Genomic DNA, 15,904 nt, shown 5'->3' on the forward strand with positions numbered 1-15,904 from the left:
ACAGCTGACAAGTGGCAGAGCCGGGATTTTTATCACCCCAGCGCTTAGAACAGTGCTTGGCACGTAGTAAGCGCTTAACATCATATACCATCATTATTATTATTACCCCACCGTTTAGAACAGTGCTAGCCACATAGCTCCGCCAATTGTCAGCTGCGTGACTTTGGGCAAGTCACTTAGCTTCTCTGGGCCTCAGTTCCCTCATCTGTAAAATGGGGATGAAGACTGTGAGCCCCCCGTGGGACAACCTGATCACCTTGTAACCTCCCCAGCGCTTAGAACAGTGCTTTGCACATAGTAACCGCTTAATAAATGCTATTATTATTATTATTATTATTAACAAAAACCATCATTATTATTACTACCCCAGCGCTTAGAACAGTGCTTGGCACATAGTAAGTGCTTAGCAAATACCATCATTATTATTAATACCCAGGCGCTAAGAAGAGTGCTTGGCACATAGTAAGCGCTTAACAAATGCCATTATTATTATTATTAGCAAATACCATTATTATTATTTTTATTAATACTAATAAACACACAGGGACATACGTGTGCAAGCAAACATACCCCCACCCCCCGCCCTCCTTATCCCCCTCTTCCTCCTCCCCCCCCGCGGTAACCAAGGGCAACCGCCCACCACCAGCCCTGAGGGAAAAGGCAGCCAGGGGCTCCGGTAGGGGCCGCCACCGCCTCCGCCTCCTTCCCCCTGATTGGCTCCGCCCCTTCTCCCTGTCCCCGCCCCTTCTCCCTGATTGGCCCCGTCCTTTCTCCCTGTCCCCGCCCCTTCCCTGTGATTGGCCACGCCTACCCTCCCTGCCCCCGCCCCTTCCTCCTGATTGGTCCCGCCCTGTCCCCGCCCCTTCTTCCTGATTGGCCAGGCCCCTGCTCCCTGTCCCCACCCCTCTCCGTGATTGGCCCCGCCCCTTTGCCTCTCCTTCTCCCTGATTGGCCCCGCCCCCTCAACCTATCCCCGCCTTTCCCCCACCCCGGCCCAGCCCCTTCCTCCTGATTGGCCCCGCCCTTTCTCCGCCCCTCCTCCTGATTGGCCACGCCCCCTTCTCGCTGTCCCCATCCCTCCTCCCTGATTTGCCCCGCCTCTTCTCCCTGTCTCCGCCCCTTCCCCCTGATTGGCCCGGCCCCTGTTCCTTTTCTCCGCCCCACCCCCTGATTGGCCCCGCCCCTTCCCCCGTCTCCACCCCTCCTCCCTGATTGGCCCCTCCTCTTCTCCCTGTCTCCGTCCCTTCCCACTGACTGGCCAGGGCCCCTTCTCGCTGTCCCCGCCCCTTCTCCCTGATGGACCACGCCCCCTCTCCGTGTCCCCACCTTTCTCCCACCCTGTCCCCGCCCCTTCTTCCTGATTGGCCACGCCCCCTTCTTGCTGTCCCCACCCCTTCTCCCTGATTGGCCCCGCCTCTTCTCCCTGTCTCCGCCCCTTCCCCCTGATTGGCCCGGCCCCTGCTCCCTTTCTCCGCCCCTCCTCCCTGATTGGCCCCTCCTCTTCTCCCTGTCTCCGTCCCTTCCCACTGATTGGCCAGGGCCCCTTCTCGCTGTCCCCGCCCCCTCTCCCTGATGGGCCACGCCCCCTCTCCCTGTCCCCGCCTTTCTCCCACCCTGGCCCCGCCCCTTCCTCCTGATTGGTGTCGCCTCTTCTCCCGGTCTCCGCCCTTTCTCCCTGATTGGCCCCGCCCCCTCTCCCTGTCTCCGCCCCACCCCGATTGGCCCCGCCCCGCTGGCCACGCCCCTCGCGCTGTCTCCGCCCCTGCTCCCTGATTGGCCCCGCCTCTTCTCCCTGTCTCCGCCCCTTCCCCCTGATTGGCCCCGCCTCTTCTCCCTGTCTCCGCCCCTTCCCCCGATTGGCCAGGCCCTCTCTCCCTGTGTCCGCCCCTTCCCCCTGATTGGGCCCGTCTGGCTGTCTCCGCCCCTCCGTCGGCGGGTCCCGGCGGCTCGTGGGTCGGTGGCCTCCGTCGGTGCCCGGCCCCGCCCATCCCCGGCTCCGCCCATCCAGCCCCGCGGACCACGGGCAGACCCCACCGGGCAGCGCCGGCAGCAGAAGCAGCAGTAGCAACCGGAGCAGTGGCCGTGGGAGCACCGGGCAGCCCAAATTATTCCGCCATGAGTTGGGGCACGGAGCTGTGGGTGAGTGAGTGAGCGAGCGAGCGGCGGGCCGGGGGTGCAGGAGGACGAGCAGGAGGACGAGCAGGAGGAGGAGGAGGAGGGGGCGGCTCCTGCCCCGCTCCTCTTTGTGCGCCAACCGGGCCCGGCCGGGGCAGGCCCGGAGGGCTCCCGGAGGTGGTGGCCACTGCGCGGTTAGCGGCGGGAGGAGGAGGAGGGGGCGCCTCCCATTGTCCCGAACGGGCGACGTTTCGGGGTTTCCAGGCCCCCCACCCGCACGCGCCCGCCGTGTTCGTTCATTCATGGGGGGTTTCCAGGCCCCCCCCGCGCCCGCCGAGTTCGTTCATTCATTCATGGGGGGTTTCTAGCCCCCCCCCCACCGCGCCCGCCGAGTTCGTTCATTCATTCGTGGGGGGTTTCCAGGCCCCCCCCGCGCCCGCCGTGTTCGTTCGTTCGATCGTTCATTCATGACTCGTATGGCTGGAGCGCGGACTGGGTGCGGAGCACTGGGCTAAGCGCTGCGCCGACTGGCTCCCCTCCGGGAGGCGGGGGGGGGGGGGGCAGGGCGGAAACGGGCGGCGCCCCCGGTGTGTGTGTGTGTGTGTGTGTGTGTGTGTGTAGGTGTTCGCAAGGGTGTGTGTGTGTGTGTGTTTGCGAGTGTGGGTGCGCGCGCGAGCGGGCGTCTGTGCGAGCGTACGTGTGTTTGTGTGCGAGCGGGGTGTGTGTGTGTGTGCGCGCGCGCGTGTGTCTGTGCGAGTGTGTGTGTGTGTGTTCGTGTGCGAGCGGGTGTGTGTGTGTGTGTAGGGGTGTGTGAGCGCTAACGTGTGTCCGTGTGTGTGCGCGAGCGTGTGTGTGCGTGCGCTAATGTGTGTGTGTGTGTGTGTGTATCTGCGCGCGCGAGCGGGCGTCTGTGTGTGTGTGTGTGTGTGTGTGTGTGTGTGTAGGGGTGTGAGCGCGAGTGTCTGTGCGAGGGTGTGGGTGTGTGTCTGTGCGGGCGGTGTGTGTGTGCACTAATGCGGGTGTGTGTGTGTGTGCACTAATGTGTGTGTGCGCGAGGGTGTGTGCGGGTTTGGGTGTGTGTCTGCGGGCGGGTGTGTGTGTGCACTACTGTGTGTCTGTGTGTGTGCGCGCGCGAGCGGGGTCCCTGTGGGGGGTGTGTGTGTGTGTGTGTGTGTGCGCGAGGGTGCGGGCGGGTGTGCGTGTGTGCACTAATGTGTGTCTGTGTGTGTGTGCGCGCGCACGAGCGGGGTCTCTGTGGGGTATGTGTGTGCGCGCGCCAGTGTGAGTGGGGGTGTGTGTGTGAGCGCGAGTGTGTGTGTGCGAGTGTGTGCGCTCGAGCGTGAGTGTGGGGGTGTGTTTGTGTGTGTGTTTGCGCGAGCGTGTGTGCGGGGGGGGGTGTGTGCGCGCGAGTGTGTGTGGGGGGGGTGTGTGTGAGCGCGAGTGCGTGCTAGCGCGCGGCTGTGTGTGTGCGAGTGTGTGCGGGGGGGTGTGTGTGCGCGCGAGCGTGCCTGCGTGTGTGTGTGTGTGTGTGTGTGTGTGCGGGGGGTGTGTGTGCGCGCGCGCGCGCTTGGGCGCGCGACCGTGCGGCTTTGTTCGGCCGAGGCGGGGGCGGGGCTGGAAGGAATGAACGAATGAATGAATGAATGAATGAACGAACGAATGAATGAGTGAGTGAGAATCAATCAATCAATCAATCGTATTTATCGAGCGCTTACTATGCGCAGAGCACTGTACTAAGCGCTTGGGAAGTCCAAGTTGGCAACACATAGAGACGGTCCCTACCCAACAGCGGGCTCACAGTCTAGAAGGGGGAGACAGAGAACAAAACCAAACATACTAACAAAATAAAATAATCAATCAATCAATCAATCGTATTTATTGAGCGCTTACTATGTGCAGAGCACTGTACTAAGCGCTTGGGAAGTACAAATTGGCAACATATAGAGACAGTCCCTACCCGACAGTGGGCTCACAGTCTAGAAGGGGGAGACAGAGAACAAAACCAAACATATTAACAAAATAAAATAATCAATCAATCAATCAATGGTATTTATTGAGCGCTTACTATGTGCAGAGCACTGTACTAAGCGCTTGGGAAGTACAAATTGGCAACATATAGAGACAGTCCCTACCCGACAGTGGGCTCACAGTCTAAAAGGGGGAGAAGCGGCGGGGCTCAGTGGAAAGAGCCCGGGCTTGGGAGTCAGAGGGCGTGGGTTCCAATCCCGCCTCCGCCGCACAGGTCCCTTCACTTCTCCGGGCCTCAGTTCCCTCATCTGTAAAATGGGGATGAAGACTGTGAGCCCCACGAGGGACAACCCGATCACCTTGTCTTCCCCCAGCGCTTAGAACAGTGCTTGGCGCAGAGTAAGCGCTTAACACATGCCATCGTTATTATTAGTTTTCCAGCACTGGCACAGAGTAAGCGCTTAAGAAATGCCATCATTATTATTATTAGTTTTCCAGCACTGACTCTGTGCTGGACACTGGACCAAGCGCCGGAGTGCACACGAGCAAATCGGGTCGGACCCAATCCCTGGCCCACCCGGGCCTCTTAAAGACCCATTTTCCAGATGAGGGAACTGAGTCTCAGAGAAACCAGGTGACCTGCCCAAGGTCACACGGCAGGTAAGGGAGGAGACTGTGAGCCCGATGTGGGCAGGGATTAATGATGGCATTTGTTAAGCGCTTACTATGTGCAAAGCACTGTTCATTCGGTCGTATTGAGCGCTTACTGTGTGCAGAGCACTGTACTAAGCGCTTGGGAAGTACAAGTTGGCAACATAGATGTTCTAAGTGCTGTACTTTTAGACTGTGAGCCCACTGTTGGGTAGGGACTGTCTCTATATGTTGCCAATTTGTACTTCCCAAGCGCTTAGTACAGTGCTCTGCACATAGTAAGCACTCAATAAATACGATTGATTGCTGGGGAAGATACCAGGTGATCAGGTTGTCCCACGTGGGGCTCACAGTCTTCATCCCCATTTTACAGCTGAGGGAACTGAGGCACAGAGAGGGATTGTCCCTCTTGGTTACCGAATTGTACTTTCCAAGCACCTGGCACAGTGCTCTGCACACAGTAAGTGCTCAATAATTACGATTGAATGAATGAGTGAAGTGGCGGAGCCGGGATTAGAACCTACGATCTGCACGTATTAAGCGCTTAATAATAATAATAATAATAATGATAATGATGGCATTTGTTAAGCACTTACTATGTGCAAAGCACTGTTCTCAGCGCTGGTGGGGGGATACAAGGTGATCAGGTTGTCCCACGTGGGGCTCACAGTCTTCATCCCCATTTTACAGCTGAGGGAACTGAGGCACAGAGAGGGATTGTCCCTCTTGGTTACCGAATTGTACTTTCCAAGCGCCTGGCACAGTGCTCTGCACACAGTAAGCGCTCAATAATTACGATTGAATGAATGAGTGAAGTGGCGGAGCCGGGATTAGAACCTACGATCTGCACGTATTAAGCGCTTAATAATAATAATAATAATAATAATGATAATGATGGCATTTGTTAAGCACTTACTATGTTCAAAGCACTGTTCTCAGCGCTGGTGGGATACAAGGTGATCAGGTTGTCCCACGTGGGGCTCACAGTCTTCATCCCCATTTTACAGCTGAGGGAACTGAGGCACAGAGAGGGATTATCCCTCTTGGTTACCGAATTGTACTTTCCAAGCGCCTGGCACAGTGCTCTGCACACAGTAAGCGCTCAATAATTACGATTGAATGAATGAGTGAAGTGGCGGAGCCGGGATTAGAACCTACGATCTGCACGTATTAAGCGCTTAATAATAATAATAATAATAATAATGATAATGATGGCATTTGTTAAGCACTTACTATGTTCAAAGCACTGTTCTCAGCGCTGGTGGGATACAAGGTGATCAGGTTGTCCCACGTGGGGCTCACAGTCTTCATCCCCATTTTACAGATGAGGGAACTGAGGCACAGAGAGGGATTGTCTCTCTTGGTTGCCGAATTGTACTTTCCAAGCGCTTGGTACAGTGCTCAGCACACAGTAAGCGCTCAGTAATTACGATTGAATGAATGAGTGAAGTGGCGGAGCCGGGATTAGAACCTATGATCTGCACATATTAAGCACCTAATAATAATAATGATAACATTTGACAGGCGCTTACTATGTGCCAAGCACTGTTCTAAACACTGGGAGGGATACAAGGTAATCAGGTTGTCCCACGTGGGGCTCACAGTCTTCATCCCCATTTTACGGATGAGGGAACTGAGGCCCAGAGAAGTGAAGCGACTTGTCCAAAGTCACCCAGCTGACAAGCGGCGGAGCTGGGATTAAAACCTACGACCTCTGACTCCCAAACCCGGGCTCTTTCCACTGAGCCATGCTGCTTCTCTACCAGATAAATACCGTCATTATTATTATTATTATTATTATTATTATTATTATTATTATTATTATTATTCTGACACCCAGGCTGTAGCCACTAGGCCATGCTTTTCCTCCTCCTCTTTGTCCGCCCTCCCAGATTACGCTTCATCCAGAGCAGGCCACAGGAGGGAGGGAATGTGGGGCGGGGGGATAAAGGCAGGAAAAGGGGGAATTTCCTCTCCCACCGTCTCCCAGATAAAAGCCAGGAGCTCCAGGAAAAGCAGTGTTGCATAGTAGCTAGAGCCGGGAGTCAGGAGGATCGGGGTTCTAATCCTGGCTCTGCTGTGTGACCTTGGACAAGTCATTTCACTTCTCCAGGCCTCTGGTTCCTCTCACTTGGAAAAGGGGGATTAGGATTTTGTGAGCCCGATGTAGGGCCAGGGATTGTGCCCAAACCTGACTCGCTTGGATCTATCCCAGTGTTTAGTCCGGTGCCTGCCACGTATAGTAAGCACTTAACAGATACCGTTTAAGGGAAAAAAAAATCACAACAATGTGAATATGCCTGTTTTCCAAATTCTTATCGGATCCCGTGTTTCTCCTTTACTGAAACGGGGACTTCCAGGATATGGAGAGGTGTGTGTTTCTAATTGCTCCCTAGATGCTTCGGGAAGGTAGTGAAGGCGAGGTTATAGTCGTACTACTGAACCAGAGAATATTTTGATTGTGGTGCATCTACTCTTTTTATTTATGTATTTTACTTGTCCATATCTATTCTATTTATTTTATTTTGTTAGTATGTTTGGTTTTGTTCTCTGTCTCCCCCTTTTAGACTGTGAGCCCACTGTTGGGTAGGGACTGTCTCTATATGTTGCCAACTTGGACTTCCCAAGCGCTTAGTACAGTGCTCTGCACACAGTAAGCGCTCAAGAAATACGATTGATGATGATGATGATGATGATGATGAGAGGGGGACGAGGGTGCTGTGCTCCCCACAGCACCTGTATATATGTATATATGTTTGTACGGATTTATTACCCTATTTATTTATTTATTTTATTTGTACATATTTAAGCTATTTATTTTATTTATTTTATTTGGCTTATATGTTTTGTTTTGTTGTCTGTCTCCCCCTTCTAGACTGTGAGCCCACTGTTGGGTAGGGACCGTCTCTATATGCTGCCAACTTGGACTTCCCAAGCGCTTAGTACAGGGCTCTGCACACAGTAAGCGCTCAAGAAATATGATTGATTGATTGATTGAATTACCTGACAGTTTTAGAAGAGACCAAGTAGGTTAGGTCCACCAGTAATATTTTAATTATTTTTGGCGTTGTCGAAAGGACCCTAAAGTGAGAGCATTGTTTTAAATATTGGTAGCGTTGAGTCTCTAGATGTAATCCCTTTCAAAATCTAAAGAGCTCTGATAACTGATTTTGCCTAAGCATTCATTTTTTGGAGGGGAGAAAGGGCCCCAAATAGGTAGGTGGGTGAACTATATGTATTTGTTTCTTATTCCTCCAAACAATTTTTTTTTCTCCAAGCTTCTCAAATCGTACTCCTGGCAATTTCTCTGGGATTCTCTGCCCTGCTGTCCTTCTGTATCGGTTGAAAATATGATCTGTTTTGAGCCCCGGTGGAAGCCAACACGATGCTTTGACATATGCAATGAAATAAAGATAAATTCTCTTTAATTGCCAGAAAATTCATTTTCCGAGCTGGAAGATGGCATTCCACTTAGTGCACTTATTTGAAATGTGATTGGCAAGTCCCTGGATGACACGCAGTTATTGTAACATAATAAAAACTGCAGAGGGAATAACTTTTTGATTGTTCGTTAGTATTAAAAATCCCGTCGCGTGGAGAGAGCACGGGCCTGGGATTCAGAGGATCTGGGTTCTAATCCCAGCTCGGCCACGTGCCTGCTGTGTGACCCTGGGCAAGACTCCTCTCTGTACCTGTACTTCTCCTCTGTACATCTCTGTTTCCTCAATTGTAAAATGGGGATTTAATACCTGTTCTTTTAACTCGGATGGTGAGCCCCATGTGGGTCAGGGTCGGACTAACTTGTTTCTATCTACCCCAGCGCTTAAAACAGTGCATGACTCAGAGTAAGTGCTTGACAAATGCCATGATCATCCTTGCGTGTTGCTGAATATTGGAATTTTTTAAAAAATTCCAGGTTTTTGTATGCCAAGCACTGTACATATGGATTCTTGGGAGACTGCAGTAGAATTAATAGGCATCCCTACCCTCAAAGAGCTTATATTTTAGCTGGGGGGTGGGAAAATTCACTAAAATCATCATCATCATCAATCGTATTTATTGAGCGCTTACTGTGTGCAGAGCACTGTACTAAGCGCTTGGGAAGTATAATTTGGCAAAATATAGAGACAGTCCCTACCCAATAGTGGGCTCACAGTCTAAAACACAGGTAAAGGAAGTCACATTTGAGGAAACAAGTGCTTGACACAGAAGTACTCAAGTAGTGGTTGAAGCAGCGTGGCTGTTGGGTAGGGACCGTCTCTATATGTTGCCAACTTGTACTTCCCAAGCGCTTAGTACAGTGCTCGGCACACAGTAAGCGCTCAATAAATACGGTTGAATGAATGAATGGAAAGAGCACGGGCATTAGAGTCAATCAATCAATCGTATTTATTGAGCGCTTACTGTGTGCAGAGCACTGTACTAAGCGCTTGGGAAGTACAAGTTGGCAACACATAGAGACAGTCCCTACCCAACAGTGGGCTCAGAGGTCAGGGGTTCAAATCCCGGCTCCGCCAATTGTCAGCCGTGTGACTTTGGGCAAGTCATTTAACTTCTCTGTGCCTCAGTTATCTCATCTGTAAAATGGGGATTAAGACTGTGAGCCCTAAGAGGGACAACCTGATCACTTTGTAACCTCCCCACCACTTAGAACAGTGCTTTGCACATAGTAAGCGCTTAATAAATGCCATTATTATTATTATTATTATTTTTATTAGTTGTTGGGGGAAATGCAGCGGGAGAGAGAGATTCCTTCTCCCCCTGGGATGTAATAATAATAATAAGCGCTTACTATGTCCCATAACTTTTAGTTCCTTGCCAAAGGAGTTGCAGTTCTAAGAAAAGAATTAAAATCCAGCCAGTTCTGTCCCAACCAGGTGTTTTGGCTGGAATGTAATTAGGGAATTAGAGAAACCGTGTGGCCTGGTGAAAAGAACACTGGCCTGGGAATCAGAGGACCTATGTACTAATCCCGGCTCTCCTGCTGGCCTGCTGTGTGACCTTGGGCAAGTCTCTTAACTTTCCTATGCCTCTGTTACCTCCTCTGTAAAATGGGGATTAAAACTATGGGACATGGACCGTGTCCAACCTGATCAACTTATATCTACCCTAGCACTTAGTACCGTGCCTGGCACAAAGGACGTGCTTAACAAATACCATTAAAAAAAAAAATTAGGCAACATTCATCTAGTGTGAATTTGAATGTAGAATGCCAGAGGGTAGGGAGGAGCCTTTTGTGCACATGTACTTAGAACAGTGCTTTGCACATAGTAAGCACTTAATAAATGCCATCATTATTATTATTATTATTATGTGTTTGTGCCTAACGTTGGGCCCTACGGGCAACAGTGCTAGTTTTGGGAGAATGCCACCCCCAACTTTGAGGGGTGTGCTGGAAGCTCGACATGGAAATCTGATTTTTGCAGAGCGTACAGTGTTCTTTGTTTTGTCTTTTCCCCCTTCTAAAGACTGTCGAGCCTGGTAGAGTGTTGGACAGGTAATCACATTGTCTCGGTTCTTATTCTTAGACTGCTACCAATTCTGCATCCCCATTAAGAAAGGGACTTTTTGAGTGTTTCAAAATTCATTCAATCGTATTTACTGAGCGCTTACTGTGTGCAGAGCACTGTACTAAGCGCTTGGGAAGTACAAGTTGTTAACATATGGTGACGGTCCCTACCCAACAGTGCGCTCACAGTCTAGAAGGGGGAGACAGAGAACAAAACAAAACATATTAACAAAATAAAATAATTAGAATAAATATGTACAAATAAGATAAATAAATAGAGTAATAAATACGTACAAACATATATACAGGTAACACTCAAAACTCTCCCAAAACTAGCGCTGTTGCCCTTAGGGCCCAACGTTAGGCACAAGTGGTTGTCTCCCCATTGTCTCTCTCCTTTTGGGAAACCATTGTGAACTGCTGTGTTAACTTTCTCAGAAGAAGCACACAAATTCAAGGAGCTATTGAATTATTTCTTAGATGCAATAATGCAAGCATGGGAATATATATATGTGTGTATATATATATATATATATATATATATATATATATATATCCCCTTGTGTTAGTTCTCATTGTCTCTCTCCTTTTGGGAAACCATTGTGAATTGCTGTGTTAACTTTCTCAGAGGAAGCACACAAACTCAAGGAGCTATTGCATTATTTCTTAGATGCAATAATGCAAGCATGGGAATATATATATATATATATGTGCGTGTGTATATATACATATGTATACATGTATACATATGTATATATACACACGCACACATATATATAAAATCAATATGCTGGCTTCCTCTTTTCCCACAAATTACCCCATTTTCTTCGTCCTGGTGACCCTTCTCCCCTGCTTACCTTCCCTTTTGCTCAAGAAAAGAATCACAGCGTAAACCTAGGCTGTCAAGCCTATGGAAGAGCTTCAATTTTTAAGCCAAGGTACCATGAATGGGAAACCGATGTTACTCTAAATGCCCCCAAGCTGAGACAAGACGTTAGGGGCATTCTTCGGCCTCTGCCCTGGGGAGAGTAGGCCACCTAGGAGTACACTCATCGCTGGCATGGACACCGCAACTTGATTTGTCCGTTCCTATGGCAGGGAAAGGAACTGATAAGGTGTGGCACTCACGGAGTGGTTCTCAAAGTTGCTGAGGCTGTCTGCAAACAGTTGAGTTTTGGTATGTATTTTTTATTTGGCATTTAAAGTGCTTCCTTTGAGCCAAGCACTGAACTAAACACTGTGGCACAGATACAAGGTAATCAGGTTGGACACAATCTCTGTCCCACATGGGGTTCACACTCTGCCCCCATTTTGCAGCTGAGGTAACTGAGGCCCAGAGAAGTGAAGTGATTTGCCTAGAGTCACTGGGCAGACAGGTGCCAGAGCTGGGATTAGAACTCAGGTCCTTCTGACTCCCAGGCGCGTGCTCTAGCCAGTAGGCAGCACAGTACAGTGCTCAGTACAGTGCTGTGCACACTTGTACATATTTACTATTCTATTTATTTTGTTAATGATGTGTATCTGGCTTTATTTTTATTTATTCTGGTGACTTGACACCTGTCCACATGTTTTGTTTTGTTGTCTGTATCCCCCTTCTAGACTGTGAGCCTGTTACTGGGTAGGGACCGTCTCCGTAAGTTGCCAACTTGTACTTCCCAAGTGCTTAGTACGGTGCGCTGCACACAGTAAGCGCTCAATAAATACGATTGAATGAAAAGTAAGTGCTCGGTAAATATAATTAAATACGAATGAATGTTTCTCATTTAAAAAGAGAAGTATCGTTCTCCAGGCTTGGCCACAGTCTGAGGCACGGTTTGGGGAGACCGTCCACGATTTTGCCCGTGTGTCTAGGGGGGCCCCGTGTGGGACAGGGACTGTGTCCAACCCGATTTGCTTGTACCCACCCCCAGTGCTTAGTACAGTGCCTGGCACATAGTAAACACTTAACAAATACCGTGATTTTTATTATTAGACCTCCCCTTACTATTTGCAAAGCACTGTACCGAGCTCTGGAGAAGCGTCATGGCCTAATAGAGCATGGGCTTGGGATTCAGAAGGACCTGGGTTCTAATGCCGGCTGTGCCACCTGTCTGCTGTGTGGTCCTGGGCAAGGCACTTCACTTTGGGCGAATCACTTCACTTCTCTGGGCCTCAGTTACCTCATCTGCAAAATGGGGATTAAAACTGTGAGCCCCATGTGGGACAACCTAATCACCTTGTATTCTCCCAGTGCTTAGAACAGTGCTTTGCACATAGTAAGTGCTTAATAAATGCCATTATTATCATTATTATTATTATTATTATTATTATTATTATTATTATTATTATTATTATTCCCTGGGGCTCAGTTCCCTCATCTGTAACATGGGGATGAAGACTGTGAGCCCCGTGTGGGGCAGGGACTGTGTCCAACCCCATTATCTTGTATCTGCCCCAGCGCTTAGAACAGTGCCTCGCAAATAGTAAGTGCCTAACAAATACCCCGTCCCCCTCCCACGCACAAAAAAAGCTCTGGGAAAGAATATAGAAGTGAGAATTAGACAGGGTCCTTGGCCTCAAAGTGCTCACAATCGTATTTCCATAATAAACGCTCAAATGCAGTAATTATTATGTGTTAAACCCGAGGGTGGATGCAAGATAATTAGCTCAGATCCAGTCTCTTTCCCAAATGGGACTCTATCAAAGAGGGAGCCGCAGGGATCATCCCCAAGATGAGGAAGCTGGGGACCAGAGAGGTTAAGAGTCTTGCCCGAGGTCACACAGCAGGACGGCGGCGGAGCACCCTGGTCTTTTAACTCCCAGCCCTGCGCTCTTTCCATTAGGGCTCCCCCCTCTAGGGTCCCTTGAATGTAGTATTAGGCTTGTCTTTTGAAAGTGCAAGTGTATGTAACATCAAATTTTCTTGCCTAATAGAATTATTAATGAGACTCGTAAAGTTTAACCCTGGGATGGTATTGACTGTAGTAAATTTTCGCCTTGTTATTGGGCTCTTCAAAGTGGTTTGGCAACTGGAGCTGGACCTCAGAAAGTGGCAAAAGTGTGAAGTCCCTGAAGATTGTGGCTCTCAAGGGGGCAGTAGGGCTAAGACTAGGAATGTTTTGGGTTCTGGCTTTGAGTATCTTGGTCTTATGCCATGAGGGCGGTAAGACATTTCTTTCAATCAGTGGTATTTATTGTTATACTGGGGAGTAGGCTGGTCAAGTGGCTAAAGCGCGGGCCTGGGACTCAAAAGGACCTGGGATCTAATCCTGGCTCTGCCACTTGCCTGCCATGTGACCTTGGGCAAGTCACTTACTTCTCTGGGCCTCAAGTTTCCTCATGTCAAGTGGGGACAAAGTCGGGGAGCCCCATGTGGGACAGGGACAGGAACCGCGTCAAACCCGATTTACTTGTACCGGCCCCAGCGCTTAGTACAGTGCCCGGCACGTAGTCAGCGCTTAACAGATATCATCATCATCAATCGTATTTATTGAGCGCTTACTATGTGCAGAGCACTGTACTAAGCGCTTGGGAAGTACAAATTGGCAACGTATAGAGACAGTCCCTACGCAACAGTGGGCTCACAGTCTAAAAGATATCACAATTATGAATATTTCTGTACTCTCTCAAGCGCTTAGTCCAATGCTCTGCACACAGTGAGCTCTCAGTACTGATCGAGCACTGGACTAAGCGCTCGGGAGACTCCAGTACAACAGAGTTAGCAGTTCCGTGCCTCACCCACAATGATTTCACAGCTAGAAGGGGGAGAGAACCACCTTCCTCTCTTAAACCTTTGGCCCCCGGAAGACAAGGGCCAGAGCAGGTTTACCTCCGTCCGTATCTTCCAGGATAAAGTCCACACCTGTACAAGTCATTCTTTGTACAAGAAATCTTGTCAATTGACAATTGACAGGTGCTCTGCACAAAGTAAGCGCTCAATAAATACGATTGATGATGATGATGATGATTCTTTCTCAGAGGTCCTCCCACAAATGGATGTGCTGGGGTGGGTGCAGTCAGAGCGGGTTGGACACAGTCCCTGTGCCACATGGGGCTCCCCAGACAAACGGGCGAAATCGTGGACGGTCTCCCCAAACCGGGCCTGGTAGAGGTCAGACTGCGGCCAAGCCCGGAGAACGATACTTCCCTGATCGTGCCACAAATGGGCAGCGTCATCTTCAAGACTGAAAGAGTCACGTTCGAAGGAAGCCGGCCTAGCGGTGTTGCCCTTTGGCCTGCCGGTGACGAGGCCACATCCGTGAGGCTCTCTCGCCAACTCGCCCACTTTCAAAGTTGCTTATTCTGTGCCAGGCACTGGTACGGAGCACTGGGGTTATATAGACTATTAATCATTCATTCAGTCGTATTTATTAATCAATCAATCAATTTATTGAGCGCTTACTGTGTGCAGAGCACTGTACTGAGCGCTTGGGAAGTACAAGTTGGCAACATATAGAGACAGTCCCTACCCAACAGTGGGCTCACAGTCTAAAAGGGGGAGACAGAGAACAAAACCAAACATACTGACAAAATAAAATAAATAGAATAGATACGCACAAATAAAATAAATAAATAGAGTAATAAATATGTACAAATATATATGCATATATACAGGTGCTGTGGGGAAGGGAAGGAGGTATGATGGGGACGATAGAGAGGGGGACGAGGGAGAGAGGAAGGAAGGGGCTCAGTCTGGGAAGGCCTCACAAGCGCTTACCTTGTGCAGAGCGCTGTGCTAAGCGCTTGGGTCACACACTGTCCCTGCCCAACACGGGACCTTTGGGTCTATCCTAGCAATCAGCACAGTGCTCAGGGCAGAGTAAGGACATCATAAATCCCATTATTATTATGATCATTGTTATTGTTTATTGTTACCATGGGGAGGAAGACATAGTAATGCATCTTTTCTGGCCTCCTGCCAGTTGGTTGAGCATTTCTGTCCAGGCCGGGGGGATTTCCTGGGAGCTTAAGAAACTCTCCTGAAGCAAAGAGATGCAGCAAGGTGTAGAGCACCGGCCGGGAGTCAGAAGGGCATGGATTCTGATCCCGGCTCCGCTACTCGTCTGCTGTGTGACCGTGGGGCAGTCACTTCGCTTCTCTGTGCCTCGGTCACCTCACCTGTAAAATGGGGGTTGAGACTGGGAGCCCCACGTGGGACAGGGACTGTGTCCAACCCGATATGCTGGTATCCACCCCAGCGCTTAGTATAGTGCCTGGCACACAGTAGGCGCCCAACAAACACTACAGTTATTATTACAATTACTACTAAAGCCCCTAGAAGCCGTTGGAGCGGTCAGGAGGAGTGCCACAACTTTTCCCAGACAAAAGTGAGAAGGCAAGGGCGCCGGCCGGCCGATGTAGTCATCCGGCACCTGGGCTGTCGCATCTTCCGGGCTTTCTTATTACGAAAGACTTTCTAAAGTCCATCAAGTAGTTTTAGAAAGCAGTCTTCCTGGGCTTCGAATACGGTGCTTCCTCCCCCCAAGTCATTGAAAGCGAAGACGATCCTTCCTGTAGCGTAGTGTCTAAGGAAAAGCCTTGCCTCCTGGACCAGTTTTGAAGGTTTGAAGATTCTTAACCATAAGGGAGAACACATTTCTATGGCTTCAAGCCCAGCGGCTTCCTGCTGAAAAGGGACTTTTTGCGATGCCAGGAGTAGAGGCAGCACCTCAGGGATTTCAT

The 15,904-nt window shown here is 49.9% G+C and overlaps 1 protein-coding gene across 3 annotated transcripts in view; it reads left to right on the forward strand.

Moving 5' to 3' along the window:
* The first annotated feature begins 2,030 nt into the window (after positions 1–2,030).
* The window catches only part of FNBP1L (formin binding protein 1 like), a 133,088-nt gene continuing 119,214 nt past the window's right edge, over positions 2,031–15,904 (forward strand). For all 3 annotated transcript variants that reach the window (XM_038744672.1, XM_038744670.1, XM_038744671.1), the window contains exon 1: positions 2,031–2,139. In XM_038744672.1, the coding sequence (XP_038600600.1) occupies positions 2,116–2,139 (24 nt within the window). In that variant the 5' untranslated portion in view covers positions 2,031–2,115. The remainder of the gene's footprint in view (positions 2,140–15,904) is intronic.

This window comes from Tachyglossus aculeatus, chromosome 4, assembly GCF_015852505.1.
Source record: "Tachyglossus aculeatus isolate mTacAcu1 chromosome 4, mTacAcu1.pri, whole genome shotgun sequence".
In the NCBI taxonomy this organism is placed as follows: Eukaryota; Metazoa; Chordata; class Mammalia; order Monotremata; family Tachyglossidae; genus Tachyglossus; species Tachyglossus aculeatus.